The 16046-nt window shown below is 41.2% G+C and overlaps 1 protein-coding gene across 6 annotated transcripts in view; it reads right to left on the bottom strand.

The window, feature by feature from the left end:
• MIDEAS (mitotic deacetylase associated SANT domain protein) overlaps nucleotides 1-16046 on the bottom strand; it is a 75850-nt gene that overhangs the window by 11163 nt on the left and 48641 nt on the right. For all 6 annotated transcript variants that reach the window (XM_068946037.1, XM_068946040.1, XM_068946039.1 and 3 more), the window contains 10 exons: nucleotides 15096-15416; nucleotides 13750-14095; nucleotides 13202-13268; nucleotides 7600-7742; nucleotides 6645-6748; nucleotides 5149-5224; nucleotides 3835-3923; nucleotides 2451-2600; nucleotides 2076-2252; nucleotides 1470-1669 (listed from right to left, as the gene is read on the bottom strand). In XM_068946037.1, the coding sequence (XP_068802138.1) occupies nucleotides 1470-1669; nucleotides 2076-2252; nucleotides 2451-2600; nucleotides 3835-3923; nucleotides 5149-5224; nucleotides 6645-6748; nucleotides 7600-7742; nucleotides 13202-13268; nucleotides 13750-14095; nucleotides 15096-15416 (1673 nt within the window). The remainder of the gene's footprint in view (nucleotides 1-1469; nucleotides 1670-2075; nucleotides 2253-2450; nucleotides 2601-3834; nucleotides 3924-5148; nucleotides 5225-6644; nucleotides 6749-7599; nucleotides 7743-13201; nucleotides 13269-13749; nucleotides 14096-15095; nucleotides 15417-16046) is intronic.

Here is a 16046-nt window from a genome sequence, read left to right as displayed (position 1 = left end):
CTGAGGAAGAAGCACGCTCGTACGTTAGCGCTTGCCCGTTACAGATTCCTGCGCCAGCTCCCCCAAGGAGCTTCTGTGGCTCCAGGCTCAAGCCTGTGAGTTCAGCATGGCATCGTAACGGAGCATCTTAAACACGAAAGTTTGATGCTTAAACACAGCAAACACTGCTTTCGACTTGGCGCGCACCAGTGCACTAGGCCAAGTGCTAGCAGGAGAGCCCGAAATGCCCTCAAAGCACTTGCTTCATTTCTTAATACAGCTACTTCCTCTATGTTTCATTCAGCTCTTAAATTTTCTAAATTCAGGAGGGAAGTGCTGGTGGTATCTGATATAGGCACATGGTGCTTAAGTACAACAGGGCCCCAATTTTTTGTCACTTCCCCTTTGTTGCAAAAATACAATAGACAGGCAAACAGCGGCCAATGCACACCCTTGACTCTTGTCCACACAGTTGGGAACACTTGAGCTTGTTCCTCCTAACTTTGCACTTCCATTCTCTGTTCCTTCACCTCTCACCATTAACTATTTTGATTTGGCATCAAATGTCATGAGACAAATTTAGACACCATTAAAAATCCTTTCCTGCTTCTCCTCTATCAGTGGCCAAGACTGAAACAGAACTGTGTGAATTCTCATAGCACTGCCCTTTGCAATGCCACGTGCTCCCCGAGGGCACAGGGACAGCCTGCCTTGCCAGGGCCAGCTAAGTTCCAGCCACAGCAGGAGTCTGTCAACAAGCCTGCTGATTTAACTGGACACAGACCTCATTTTCTTGCCATCCCCTAGCTTGATGCCTTTTTTAAATAAAGGGATAACCTCTGGTATTAACAAGACTCTCTATTGTTTTGGGAGTAATTTATGTAGGGAACTGAACTTTGTTGGCATTTATGAATCTATTGGCAACAAACCGACAAAAACCACTAGAGTCATGTGAGGAAAGTAAAATATATTTTAAAGGCACGGAAGACTGGTGCGAGTTTAACCAGATGCGGTGTACTCACTAGCCTAACATCTGCTGCTGTAACAATGATAACGGCCTGTATTTCTATAGCATTGCTCATGAGTAAAATTCCTAATATGTGATTAGCAAATATATAGAAATTACTCACTACAGAAATGCAAATATTACAGAGGGGGGGAATAGAACAGCTGTTTGAAAGTGCAACTTAGCACCAAATACTTCAGACAGTTGAAATATAGGAGGCATCTCATTTCATATGAAGAAACATAACCTGCAGAGGGTTATTGTCCAAGTACAGTCCGAAAAAAAAAAAAACCCACAAAAAAATCCCAAAACATAAAACTCCCTAATCTTCATGTACTAGATATACTACTAGGGTAGTAAGTCATTATATTCACAGTCTCTCCTGCCTAAATAGGCAGAAGAAAAGCTCATTTGAGAATAGGCTTCCACAGGAGATACCCTACTGCCATTCTGTGACTGTTGCTGGAAGCTAAATTCCTCTTACCTGCCACATTTTTTACATGGAAACGTGTTTTCTGGGTTCTGAGCTTTACTGGGAGCATCTGATTTTATCTTCTGTTTCCGCCTCCTCCTCTGCACTGGAGCATTAACAGGCTTTCGAGGCTTCACTGCTGTTTCCCTTGGCCTCCTTGCGATCCTGCCTGTGACAGCTGCCTCTTGACTCCTTATATTGGCATCATTGGCCTTTGCAAGCGGGTGAGAGGGAAGAAAGGTAAGGTAAACCTGAAGCTGAAAACCACCATCGGAAGTAAAACAATGACTGAGCTCCTGCGCTCCAACTACTCCAAACCAAGGTTTTATTAACGATGAACTCATCAGGTTATATTCTGGACACTTCTCATCACGGTCCCATCTTGCACACCAACCACAGAGAATTATATTGGGTTTCCCTCCCCTTACTCATCCCAGTTCTCCCAGGACAGCACACAGTTTGGTGGCTAATAATACTCTAAGCTAACCCAGCCCAGTCCTGTGCATCAGGAAAAGTTAGAGGTGAAAACTTTTTACATCTGACAATCTCTACATTTTCTAAAGTAGCTGCAGAGTGCAGGTGGTGTGGAAAGCACAACGTACCCAATGCAACACTTACTATTACACCAGCTGGTAGTGTCTGTGCATCTTTGAGGGGAACTGTACTCTTCTTTCTGTTATCCAACCCCTCCTCTGCCTCCTCCTCTTCCTCCTCCTCCTCTTCCTCCACATGCCCCTGTTCTTCACTGTAAATGTCCCTTCTGAGAGGAAGCACACGTGCAAACCTATGGGAACTCTTCACCAGAAGATAAAGGAATTGTTAATTTTCTCGTATGCAAATAAATGTCAGTATGAGACACAGGACACAAGTTTGCGAGTTGGACTACTCCACGGAGATTGTTTCTGCTGATGATTTTACCAGCAAATGAGACACCAAACAAAGCCAGACTTGGCACTCTAACCCAAGAGAGGTGAGAGGACTTTAGGAAATTACCTTGATGTCAACTTCAGCTTCATCTTTCATAGACTTCTCATTAGTAACATCAATGTCCCCAAAAATTAAGGTCCCATTCCGACCAATTTTCACTTGTTTCTTATACGTGTAGTAGAATTCCACACACTGAGCCACTGTCTTGGTTTTTATCTGGCATTTAGAAAACACAGAAGTCCAATAGATTACATGCGTTTATAAAGGCTTATAAATAATTTATTTACTAAAGGTGCAACACATATACACTGTGATGTACTAGAGATGCAATAAATATACCTTGCATTCCTCTCCCCTGCCAGCAGTCCCTATGCCACTAAAGAAGCCTCCTCCTCCACGTTATGGTCTCCTGTCGGCCTCATCCCATAGCCCACCTCCTGCTGCCACTGTTATTCACTTCGAGTACTGCAGGACTTACTTTTCAAAGAAAAACTGGTCAATGTAAAGGTGACAGAACCTGGCACTTTGTGAAATTAATGCACCTCTTAGCTTCTGAAATGTTCCAACTGACCTGTCAAGCTCAAGAGCAGCTTTTCAGTTTTATAGGAGAGCTTTATTTTCCAATAACACTTCAGAGAAGACCAGACCAGAATACCAATCCAAAAATGGAAAGGAAGGTTTGCAGTGCTTTCCCATTTCGGACACATGCATTTCATACACATATGGTGGTAGACAATTATCAGTACAGATCTATGACGACTTACATATATATTTTCTTCAGTGATATCTTGAAAGTTTGGGGGATATTCTTAGTTTCTGGGCTTTTACAACTTAAATGCCTTTTGAATATTTATTCAGAGGAAACATGTAAGCAACTTCTGATCTCTGCTCTAACTCCTCCAACAATTTCCCTCCCAGAAGTGCCATAGCTCATGAAAACAGATGTGAGCTATTACTTAAGTTATCATTTTTACTTTCATCTTCAGAGAAAGCTGTAAACGAGGATACTAAAGGACGCATCCTTCACATATCCTTCTCTACCCCTTTTCATCAGTAGCAAGGCTCTACCCCTTTTCATCAGTAGCAAGGATGTATTTCTATTGAGTTTTATAAGCAGTCTGTTTAAGCAGTCTGTTAAGCTGGAACGTTACCAGCACTCTATAAATATGCCCTGTAGAAGTGACATCTGCACTGTGTGGACTAATGGAAGTAATGTAGTAAGTACAAGGGTTAAGTAAACAACAACAGCAAAACAAATACTACTGTCCTAGCTATCCCTAGTGAGATTGTATGCTGTGCTGAATGATAAAGTTTCTCTCAAAACTACTGAGTGTAGGATTCGACCTCAGTGAGGTTTCAGAAAAAGCAAGACTGAACTCCCTGTATTAAAAGCTGCACAAAGGCATGAGAAGTCACAGTTGCCATCATAACAAATGAAAGATTAACTTACAAGCTTTTGGACCAAGAAGAAATCTTTCTTGTAGATTGCAATGCCTTTATTGAAAAGCTTTTTTTCAGCAACTTTCCACTTGTCTGATCCTGCAGACAAAAAAGTTGAAGCTGAAGTCCTTACAATTTCAAATGTTTACTTTCCTATGTACTTTTCTTTGAGTTCTCTCTAAATAAAACCAGCATGCTTACATGCATATACAACGGTGCAGTCTCCCATTACACCTAATCCAGCTTAACTGCAAGCTGCTGTTAACCCCCTCCCCAGCTGTTCCCCTGCAGCCCTCCTGTCATCACTTCCTTTGTGTTCGATTTAATACTCTCATTACCACACCGTAACTCAGTTCAGCTTGCTAATGCCAGCCCATTAGAAGAAGTAAGAGGTCTTCCAGAAAAACAGCAAGCTGAACAAATACACTTTTTCGTGTCCTGCTCTTTAGATTTGATGCAACGGATATGGTCGGGCAGGAGAGCAAGATCTTCTCTTTCAGTAGCAGTCCACTGTTACATCAGATTAGGTGTAATATCAAACTGTACCTGAAGATTTATTACATCTCAAGTACTTCTAGTATCCTAGCACCCCTGCCTCTAATAACAAACACATTCCAGAATCTCCTCTTGCCTTATAGATACTACCCAAGTAAAGGCATTATAGTAGGAGCTTATAATAACAAAGAAACGTAATTTCTATGCTTTGTGGCAGGAGCTATTAGACGTCTCTCTACCCTCTTGCATTGGGTCTTTCAGGTACCTAGGGTCACTCCTAGATTACTGAAGTTAATGTCATACAGCTATTTCCTAATTAGGTACAAGCACTACAAAGGCAGTTCAGAGCATTTAACTTTTGCAGAAACAATGACAAGCGTCGACAGTTGGCTGCGCTCTGCATGTACTAGCTTTCTTTGGCAAGCTTGAAACCTTTCCCTTTTCGTTCCACCCTGGAAATCCATGCCAGGGAGTCTGCAGTTCGGATGTAACGACAGTCTCTCCTCTATCTATTAGCTACCCTTCTACATTCTCTGTGGCTTAGTATAAGGGGCCAGATTCCTTTTTCCCCACAAAGGAGACATACATATGCAAATACCCACTTCCATGCATTCTGACACCTACAGTGGTTTCCACATGGTAATACAAGTGTCATGCTTTGTACAGGCAAAATTCCTGGCAAACCATCGTCTGATTTACCAGAGAGAAGAGCAGTCTTTTATTCTTATTGTAACATTACAGAGTTCCCCGAAAGAGTAGAAAAGGGAGAATGGGATGGGAGAATTCCCTTGTGATAAACAGGCAGCACAGACTTATTTGGCTAGCAAACCTGTGTAGTGATAATCTGCCAGAGGGTGGGTAGGTGATCGTACTGGCCTCTTCAACAGCAGTTTGGTCAAAGCCCCCTAAGATAAACACAAATAAAATAATTAGCTTAATGTAAGACTGTCACTCTTTCAGGTATTTAAAATAACAATCAGGCAATTCCTAATCCTTTCCAATTAGGTAATCTAATTGAACAGGAGCTCTTCTCTCTTTCCTGCTGCACAGCTTGGCATTTGGGACAGGGAGTAGGACTCAACTCTAAAATCACATTCTTCACTCTCCACCGAGTCTTGGGTACCGCTGGCAGGTGGCCAACCTCTCAGCACCTCTTCACGATTCTGTGAATCAACACTTTCCCACCCAACCACAATGGTGATTAGGGAGAGACCTAATCCCATAGACAGAGATAATACAGCAGTCTCCTCTTATTTACTGAAGGCCTACATAACATACGGCACATCCAGAAACCTGCCCTAAATGATGGCCTTTTAAAAACACCTAAGTCACTGTGATCTTAACTCACTTAAGTAAACAATATTTCAAAACAAAACAGAGCAGCCATTTCAGTGAAAGATTCTAGACAAAAGCAGCTCTCAGGCTGCTTTTTACTTTACATTTAAATTACAAGTACTTCAAAGTCAGGAGGAAGGAGAGAACAGAGTCATGGCTCCAGTAGCAGTTTAAACCACTTTAACCATGAACTCCTGCTGCAAAGGCAGCCCTGCTCCTCCCTAACACCAGCAATAGCATTCACGACAGAGGGTTCTGGGAACTTACCTAGCAAAAAAACTAACCCAGAAAAAAAAAAATTAATTTTCAGTTGATTGACAGTCTCACAAATACCAGTGCTGACACGCTATAGAGGATGGGAAACAAGCACTAGGCAAGAGGGTGGGATGCTCCTTCTGATCACAACAACCATTTATGCCAAGTTAAATCAATCACAGAACTATAAAAAGCTGATGGTCCTGTGCTGTACACTATGCTCTGCACCTTGATATCACCTCCCAGGGATGACAAAGGGCTTCTATGAAAGTATTTCATATCTTACAATACTGATACAAAATTAACAAGTACAGACATTTTATAGCTGTGCATTGAGAAGTTAAACGGATTTTCCCAAAGTAAGAGGAACAAAACACCGCACTTCTAATCCTCTGCTTCAGCCCCAGGCTCTTGTTTTTCCTTCCAACAAGGCCTGCCTTCCCAGGAAGGCAGCATTAAGACTCATTTAGCAGTCTCAGCTCACTTACCCTGGTAGACTGAGAGTCTGTTTGTTAAAAAAACAAACACGTCCAAGTTTGAAACACGCGAGACAGCAGGTGAATATGGCATTGTACCTCTGGTAGAGCCCACTTTAGGGACAGTAACGTCACCAAGGGACACGAAACAGTGGGAGCTGGATACACAGGAAAGAGTTTGCAAGGCTTTCCTTTTCTGAAGTGACAGGCCATCATTAAAATCTTTTGCCACAGCATGAGAAAAGCCAGGAAGACTCACCAGAACGCTTCCCTTCGCTTCATGCAAGAAATGCAGTGCCAGCTCCTGGTTGGTTCCAGCCCCAGGAAAAATGCTTGAACATGCAGCGGCTAGCAGATTTTCCACTGTTTCCATAGATGTACCAAACAAAGCCAGATAAGAAGATTAAAATGTAGTTCTTACATGAGTCACACCATTAATTAGCTCTTTTGAAGCAGAGCTAGAAGGTAAAACCCATAGAGAAGTTGAGTGTCCTTGCAAGTGTATCTAGGTCAAACTTGGACACAAGAACCCATTAGACTGCAAGGTTGCACAGCATTTACTCTGTGTGCTGCACTGTTCACACACGGAGTTTCTTGCAAACTCTTCTCCTTCTTCTAATATCTTCCCATCTCCCTTCACCTCAGAGTTTTCCTGCAATCCCCCTTTACTAATCTGTGTTCTTTAAAAAAACTTCCATTTCACAATATCCACTTTTTTCTTTTATCAGAACTATTTCTTCCAAGCCTGTCCCTTTCCTGTTCTTTACAGGATTTGTATAAGCTGCAGCCCGCGTGCACCAACAGCGGACAACTCTTCACTGTGCCAACTAGCTGCCACAACTCCTGCCTTTTCATCCTGACTTCCATCTACAACTTGATTTTTCCAAAATGCTTTTATGTCTAGAGCACTCCTTGAGATTAGGTTGACTGCATGTAGCATTTAAAAGTTAGAGACCAGAAAGCCTCACTGAGCACAAGGCCTCTTCTTTGCCTGACCACTCTCAAATGATCCAATTTAATCTAAACAAAATCCCAAACAACCCCAGCTACAACCCACTAAATAAGTTTTGCTCCCAAGATTGCTTTCAAGACCACTCAAACATGTCACTTGACTGGCAGCACAGACATTTAAAATTACGCCCACGGTAGATGTGTGGTTACCCCTTCTACAGCTATGGCGTTCAGTCCTATGTACCAGCCTTCGACATTCTTACCACTCTCTTGAGTGACTTTGTTGGTTTCCAGGTCACCCCACGGCTGCCACACTAACTCTGCTTTATGCTCATCAACTGCAGCCAGAGATCTGTCTTGGAGAGATGGGATTTCTGCTTGAAAGCGGGTTCCTACATTGATTCGCCTGCAGAAATAACAAGCAATGGTCAGGGCCTCTTTACAATACTCAGAAAGTCTCCATCTCTGCTAAAAGCATGCATTATGAAGAAACTGAAATGTAGCAGGCTCTTGCATATAGCAAGAACAATTTCAGAGGTTCTAGATTAAATTACTAAATATGACTCAAAAGGTGAGAGGTTTTATGTCTATTAACAGTTTCCACTGTCTTATCAATAACGTTTGGAACTGTATTTAAATTAGGATTTCCCATAATGTGCTCAAAGAACAGTTATTAGCTTTCAATAAGCTAATATTGAAAGCCTTTTTTTGAGAGCCTGTCACAGAAATCTCTCATGTGGTAAACTTGTTCCTCATGCATAAGCCATAACTACATGCAAGTCATAACTACAGAATCATAGAATAATTTAGGTTGAAGGGTACTTCTGGAGATATTCTGGTCGAACTCCCCATTCAAAGCAGGATCAATCTCAAAGTTTGGTCCTCTAGGATCTTGATACAAGCTGGTGTCTCCTAGAAACTATTTCAAACTACTGAAACCACGGATATAAAACAATGAAGACTGTCTTGCTTATCCTTATCAAAACCAAATCACATTATTTTGGCAACAATCCCATCTATTTAGATTGAGAATTACAGGATAGTATTTTCACAGTGTGCTATCCACAGAGCACTACACTTGCTTTAAGTAGATGATTCTTCTTCAAGTGACCATTCACAGAGCTTTGTTCTACCAGAAGAGAGGTCTACACCAAAAGCACAGCAAGCAGTGAAAGAATGGATCTCCTTTGTCACTGCTCTACATCTCTTAATCAGTGGCAAACTAAGCAGAGAAACAGCAGCGACTATATAAATTCAGTGCAAAATATTTTGGATAAGTCCAAGGACAACTTTAATTTTAAGTAATTTAATAACTATGTATGCAATTCAGAGATACAGAAGAGAGATCAGAAAAGTCCAAACTGCTAGCAAAAAATACAAAAAAACCAAAAACAAAAAACACCCAAATCCAACATATTTGAGCACTGGTGCTGCTTAGACCATTATAAAGACAATGAAAATCTATTCTGAAGTAAGATGACTATGCCTGTTGCAAAAACGTTTCTCTCTTGGATTTCAGTCAACTAGCACTAGACTGACAGCTCTTGAAATAATGGTAAAGAATGGAGAGACAAGATGTCCTTACAGAGTAGATCAGGCAGTGCCCACAAGATGATTAAACTCTGAAAGAGTAGCTTTATTAGAAATACATATAACTGCTGGCCCAAGGCAAGTTTTATTATAATTCTCAAGTCTTGGCTTCATTTCCTCAGCATGATGGGAAAAAAAATTTACCAGAAAAAAAGTATGATCTGGTAAAACATGCAAGAGTAACAAAAGCATTTCGGACAAACGGCAGCCTCCACCCTTTTACGGTCCTCTGCTGTTCTGAGACAACACATACAGGTCTACCGTGAAAACAAGAGTCCGGAAAAAGGTGGGGGGAATATCTATAAAATATTATATAAAGGTGGGTAATATCTATAAGGCCTTGAAAAACCATAGATAACCCATAGAAAAGCCCAGAGATCAGCTCCAAAATGATCCAATAGGATGTTTTGAAGTCCTAGAAAGCTATGGTATCACAGGGAAGGAAGAAAGTTTTGTTTTCTGTTCTGGAAGGGGAAGAAGGAAACACCTTTATTCCTTTCCTTTTCTGCCTAATATATCACTTCGATATTGTCAGTAAGTATTTGCATGATGAGACACCACAACATCGAAATGCCTGCATTCAAAACAAATGGCTGACTTCTAACACATGTGAAGAGAGACTTTACAAACAGATTATTTCTTTTGTTTCAACAGCAGATCCAAGTCTACTTCCTCACATTTGAGGGAAACAGCTTATAATTCATGTATTTATAGCAGAAGAGATGCAGAAGACAACTACTCTATATACTTGTTCTGACTTCGTCTACCCATTCAACCACACCTGGACGTGGGGGTGGGATTCCTCGTTGGACAAGCAGAATCTGCTAGGCACATGGACTGATGCTAATCTCCTTGCAGCGGGTGATGACATCCGGCGTGGCAGATATAATAGGGAAGCTTCAGGCAGTCTGCCACAGAGTATCTGCCATTTGCCAAAAAACATCATCTCCAGTTTAGTCTTGAAGGTAAAATGATAGAGACACTACATTTTTCCAGTCATGGCCACAGGCAGGAGAGAACTCAGGTGGCTGAAAAAATCCCATCTCTGATGTCCACGGTTATAACTGTTTCAGGATGTGTTAGAAAACAGATTCGGCAAAATGGATGCTGCTTCGCAAAAATAATTCAATCTCAAATGCACCCTAACAGTGGAATCTGCATGGAGAATTAAGAATCCAAGGAAGAGCTCAAAGTTTGGGTTTGAGTGTTTTACAAGCACAAAAGTCTTCTAAAATTACAACATTGTAAGGGCTTTCATTTTTTCTTCACCTGTCTGCATGACTATCTTGTGGGACAGAAGCAGCACTATCCACACTGAAAATAAGAAGTCGGAGATTTCATGTAAGACTGAAGAGAAGACCTTGCTAAAATGCAAAAACAAAACAAACCCCCGATAAGTCCTCCTTTCAGCACACTGCGATAGACTGCAGAACGATGTTAGTCTGGAGTTTTCTACTCACTGCAATTAGTCCAGCTTATCATTGCTAAGACATGCAGTCTCAAAGTGGAGGCAAAGGTGTTAAGGACACTGACCTACCCTGGAAAGGATGGTTGACAAACACTAACACTTCACTGTTAACTGCAAACAAGATTAAAAAGACCTGTTACTGGGTTATGAAATTAGGGAGATTTTTTTCTCTGAGACAGACTCCTCTGGCCTCGATTCTGAGAGGAAGAGAGGGAGAGAGAGAGGTAACTGGAGAAGATGGAGAAAAAGACTGTGAGCTTGAAGGGATATCTCAGAAGTTGCTCTTTATCTTGAACCTAAACTTATAATACAGCATTCCTAGGTTCATGGAGCCTAAGCATGAGACTTTGTACCTGCAACGTCCAAATAAAACCAGATTTCTGCTGCAAGAGCTGATCAGTTACCTGAGCAACCTGATCTAATTTGGCTCTGCTCTGAGTTGGACCAGATGACCTTTAGAGGTGTATTCAAGCTAAATTATTCTGTGATTCCTTTACTGATGAAGCCTAGATTTCAGTATAGCAAAAGATTTTTAAGCACTGATGGCACTCCTGGGGCACCCCAGTGCACTATGAGATCCAGAAACGAGGCTGTGAATTGAGAAGGCAAGAGCAAGCCTCAGGCACCAGGGCTGTGCTGGAGGCTGGCTAGCTGAGGGGTGACTCTGAAAGACTTGGAAGCAACTGAACTACAGGGAGCAAGAGCCCTAGGGCACTGGGATCTGTGGCACTAGCGGCCTGTTAAACTGTTTTGCAAATAGAAGAATTAAGCTTCATTATCATATTTCCTATTCCAAATCTCTGCAATGAAGTGACTTTGTGAGCAGCATTAGCAGAAGGTCTGGCAAAGAGGAGGCAATTTAGAGCTCAGTATAGGGTAAGCACAAGCTGGCAGAGCCAAGAATAAAAGCTAATGGAGAAAATTAAATATTTGTTTCTTAAAAAAAAAATCATTAAACTAAAAATGTGTTTCCTGTCATCTTTTCTTTTTAAATAATTTTTGCAGAACAGACTTCAGAATGGTGCTGCCCAAATTCACTTTGAAGCAGTAAACTAATTATTCTAACAACACAGATTGACACCAGCTTGTTCATGTACCTTGGTTAAAAGTTAAATTCATTTATCTATGTAAGGATCTGTTCAGTAAGACTTAAGATCATAGCAAGATGCTGCTTTGCACATTGCTCCCTTCCGGCAACAGGAGATGAAATTGCATTATTAAGTTTTTGCAGTTTGAAATTTACAGCAACAAATTTGAAATTTTTCACACAGGACTAAATTTGTAGCTAACGTTATGCCATTTACTTCAGCTGTTTAAACTGATAAACGTAATAGCCAAAGACAATTGCGACACAGAGCTCAAAGATCAAGACCTGTGGGAAAAACAAAAAGCACCAGGTCAACAAAAGGTTTTCCTGGATTGGTACAAAAGGAACCAACATCAAAAAGAAGCAATAAGCCATTTTCAGAATAGATTGAAGAAACTAAATAGTTTTCTGTTGGTTTATTTCCACTGGTGCTGGTGCAAGACAGGATGTAAGAGAAGAAACTAGAAATCGTTTATATCTGTTTGAATTGTCATGGAACCAGAATCCGGGCCTAGAAGGAATGTTCAAAGGTGACAAGAACGATCCAGGCTCATCCGCAATTGCAACTGAATCGTTTTCAACATCGGCTTAGGAGAGCCTGCTGCCAAAAACGCAGAAAACAACATTGAACATGACAGGAGAAGGTAAAAAGGGGTGAAGCCCTACAAACTGGGAGTAAATGCTCCAGTTAATTTTTTTAAATATAAGCAATTTCAGGACAAACATAACAGAAGTCTGTTCTTCTTTATTTGGGGACAGTGTAGGGAGCTAAAAATCTCAATCTCAAGTTATAGGATATGCTTCAGAATTAGAGCAGAGATTCCTGACTGCACAAAGTCAGCGCTGCAAAGCCTCATGGGTGTCTTTATGCCACGTGGGTGGTTTCATGCCATGCTTCTCCATGTTTAGATTTTGCAAAAGCTCATTAACCTGGTATAACACTGAACTTGATCTGAGTCGCTGTAGTTCTGCAGCACTCCACTCCAGTTGATAACCTTCCTAGAGGGCTTGCAAGGGCTGCGCATAGACATTTGCCATTCTGCTTTTTCCTGCCAGGCTTGGCAGGACTGATGCCGAGCCTAAGCTCATAACTGTAGCTTCAGTATCTCCACGTTGCGTTCCCCAGTGCAGCTAGGTCCAGGTATGTCTGAACTTGCTGTGCATGTAGCCAGCTAAAAAGTCTAATAACCCATTAGCTCAGGCCTCATGCCTTATGTAAGTGGCTGTACTGCTCTCACACTGGACTAGCCCAGGAACAGTAAAATTGTGTTCACGGTTGTGTCAAAGCTAATATGCACCATATAGATAACCTGCAATTGGACAATCAATCTGAGAGCCAACTATATTTGTCCATGCTGTTTTTGCCCTTCCTCTAAAGGGGCATTCTTTCCCCACTCTAAAACAAATATACAGCATACAGCAGAACAGGACATACTCGCTTTTAGCTAACTTTAGCTAATACTTTTTCAGCCCAGAGAGAGATCCACAGTCACAGAAAGTGGTTACATCACCAGAATTACGAGATACGCTTGCCTAAAATAAATGTGATTTACTGTGTGCAGTTATTTTTTAAATAAAGGTAATTCATACTTTGAGTCACTAATAGAAAAAGTTCAAATGTTTCTAAGAGATGCATCACCACACAAGGAGCAGCTTGAAGATTTAGGAGCATAAAAAGAACCATGTTTACTATCAAGCTAGGACTCTAGTGAGTACTTACGGTTCAATGCTGACTGGGGTGGCTTCCCCCATTACTGTAAGAACAGGAGGGGTAACTTCTGAACTATCTGCAAGGCAAAGAAAAGAACTGCTCAGCCAGAATCCATGTTCAAATGTGAGATAAATTTACAAGCTGCATGGAGAACATATCAGAGCTGTCCCTCTCTCAAAACTAACTGTTAGTCATCTGCTAAAGGAGTTTACGATGTCTAAGGAGAACTTATCTTCTAGTCACCATTTTCATCTTAGTAACAACTATTTAATGCCCCACAGTTCAGGACAACGACAAGAGAGAATAGAGGAGGAACCGACTTTTTCGGTATTAAATCTATTCCTGAGGATGTCACTAGGGGGAGTTGCAGAGTACTTGTGAACGCATTCCCAGATGGAAGCAATTTTGCATTTCCTCCCTCCCAGCTACCCAGACTTTATCAGCAAGAAGTCCAGGCTCCACATACCAATATCTCCTAAAGTCATAATTGTCCTCCTATTGCTTCAATTTCTCGTTACAAATTAGTCAAAAGGGAAGGGGGGGGGAAATGAACTTACTAGATCTAAGCAGAGTTCTGTGAGCACTTTTAGGAGTCATTGGAGGTGCAACTGAATGACCACTCGAAGAGAGGATAGCATTAAAATACAGCCCAGATCCTTCTCTCACTGGGCTAAGAATTGGAGGAGGAGTGTAAGGAGGTAGCTCAAAGTTCCTATCGGAAGGATGATCTGCCAGACGGACCGGTGACCGTAAGTGGCTCTGATATGGAGTAATGTTGGAATAAACTGGTGGTGCAATGAATGTGCCAGCTTTCGGTGGTATGAAGAGTGGCTCAGGTCTTGGGCGCTGCTTTGGTTTCCGGGCAAAGCCCTCTGCTTCATCCTTTGGAACAGCATCTTCATGCTATTAGAAAAAAGTTACACACTTGATTTCATTTTAAAACCTCAGGTGATTTGAAAAATTTCAGTGAGATGATAACATCTTTTCCTGGCAGCCCAAAATCTGGATAGGACTGCGGGGGAGTCTCAACAATTAGCACAAAGGAAAAGAGGGAAGAAGAAGATGGGGAACGGAATGGACTCAAGACCCATTAGGCAGCAACATTACCTGAGTGCTTATGAAGTTACATTTTACAAGATCCATTCACACGTTTGGTCCCACCTTTGGACCAGGTGACAACCTCATGTCAACTTTAAAAGAGGACGTACAATTATAGCAGAACTCTGATTACAGGTGCAGGGTGACATCAGATAGCAATAAGAGAAATAACAGAAGAAGGTACAATTATACTTCTTCAGATAGTCAAGCATTTAAATGCAGATAAACCTCCTTGGACACCTGGCACCATCATTTCTTTGGATATCAGAATATTCTACTGTATTCCTCAACAGAGGAGACACAAAAGCGGAAACAAACAAAAAGTCCAACCCAGGCCAAAACAAAACAAAACCACCCCCTTAACAACACAGAGTACTGACCCTCAGAACCTCAGCAAGAGATATCAATTCCACGAGCGTGAATCTTCAGTTTGTATTTTACTCGTACACAGAGATATATGCACTACTCACAATATAATGGTATGTATGTACATATGAAGAAAGCACTCTTTATTCAAACACATCAAGCAGACACACTATTTACTCTACTGACCATCTGCCTTTATTTACTCTACTGCTTAGCAGTGGTGCATTCCTTGGCTGTATTAGCACAGGTCATGAAAAGCCAGTGGTATGCAAATATTAAACATGATATGGCAATGATATGAAAGAAAAAACCATAACCAACGTCCCCAGATTACATCCATTCCAAGTACAAGCCTTGAGATCAAACTATTGCAATAGAAAAGCTTATGGACAAAAACTATGTAATTAGACCTGACTCATCTTTGGTTTCTTAGCCATACCTGATTTGAGGTTTCCATGTTGGTATTACGATTAGATCGTCTTCGAGTGACTATCACAGAAGGCTTGCGTTCACAAGGAGCCCGATCATTTATTTGGCCTCTCTGGAGCTTCCCATCCTCACACTTCTCCTTTCCAAGGCTCTGCAAGTCAATTTTTCTCACTGGCACAGACACAGGAATGATAAGAGGCACAAGGCTGTTATCTTCTCGGGCTCTTTTGGGAGCTGGTGAAGAACTGGCAAATTCCACAACACTTTTAGCAGCTGTAGGTCCTGGAGCTGCTACTAGCACACTCTTCTTCTCTTCTGAAGCATCCAATTCCTGAGAAGAGGAAAAGATGACTCCTTAAGAGTTCTTTAGTACTTAAATTACAATCAGATGACTTCTCACTTTGAGTGTAAATTAAGTAATTTAACGCAACTTGCAAACTGAAAGGCATTCAGAACATGGTACTGGAGAAAAAGGATACTCGATAAAAGCACTTGCAAAATTTATAAGAATTGCTTTAGGATTGTCTAAAATCTCAACTGCTAGAAAACTTATATAAACCACCCTTAAGCTTCATTTCACCACCCATGGTTTGAAATTTTATTTTCTAGACCAATTTACACCCTGCTTGTGACTTCCACAAAGGTTCTTCAGTTCTAGTAATAACTGTAAGCTGCATGTTACTTATTTTAAATATTAGATTTCTTTTCCAAAAAAATAAAGGTTGAACCATGATAAAGTTAATGAAATCTCTCATACAAAAAAAACAGTTAACTTTTTCCTGCATGTTTTCACAATTTAGATGATGGAAGCTGCTTTTCTTATTATACTGGGAGCCTTTGAGGTTTGCTATCTAGCTTCTTAATTGAAGAATTTTAGCTTAACAAGATCAATATGGCACAACTGCATGCGGCAGCTGTTACAGCACATCTTCCATGCCTCTGGTTTCTTTTACTCAAGGAA

This window comes from Struthio camelus, chromosome 5 (assembly GCF_040807025.1).
Source record: "Struthio camelus isolate bStrCam1 chromosome 5, bStrCam1.hap1, whole genome shotgun sequence".
NCBI lineage: Eukaryota > Metazoa > Chordata > Aves > Struthioniformes > Struthionidae > Struthio > Struthio camelus.
The sequence above is the reverse complement of the archived record's forward strand: the minus strand, read 5'-3'. Positions and strand labels throughout refer to the sequence as shown.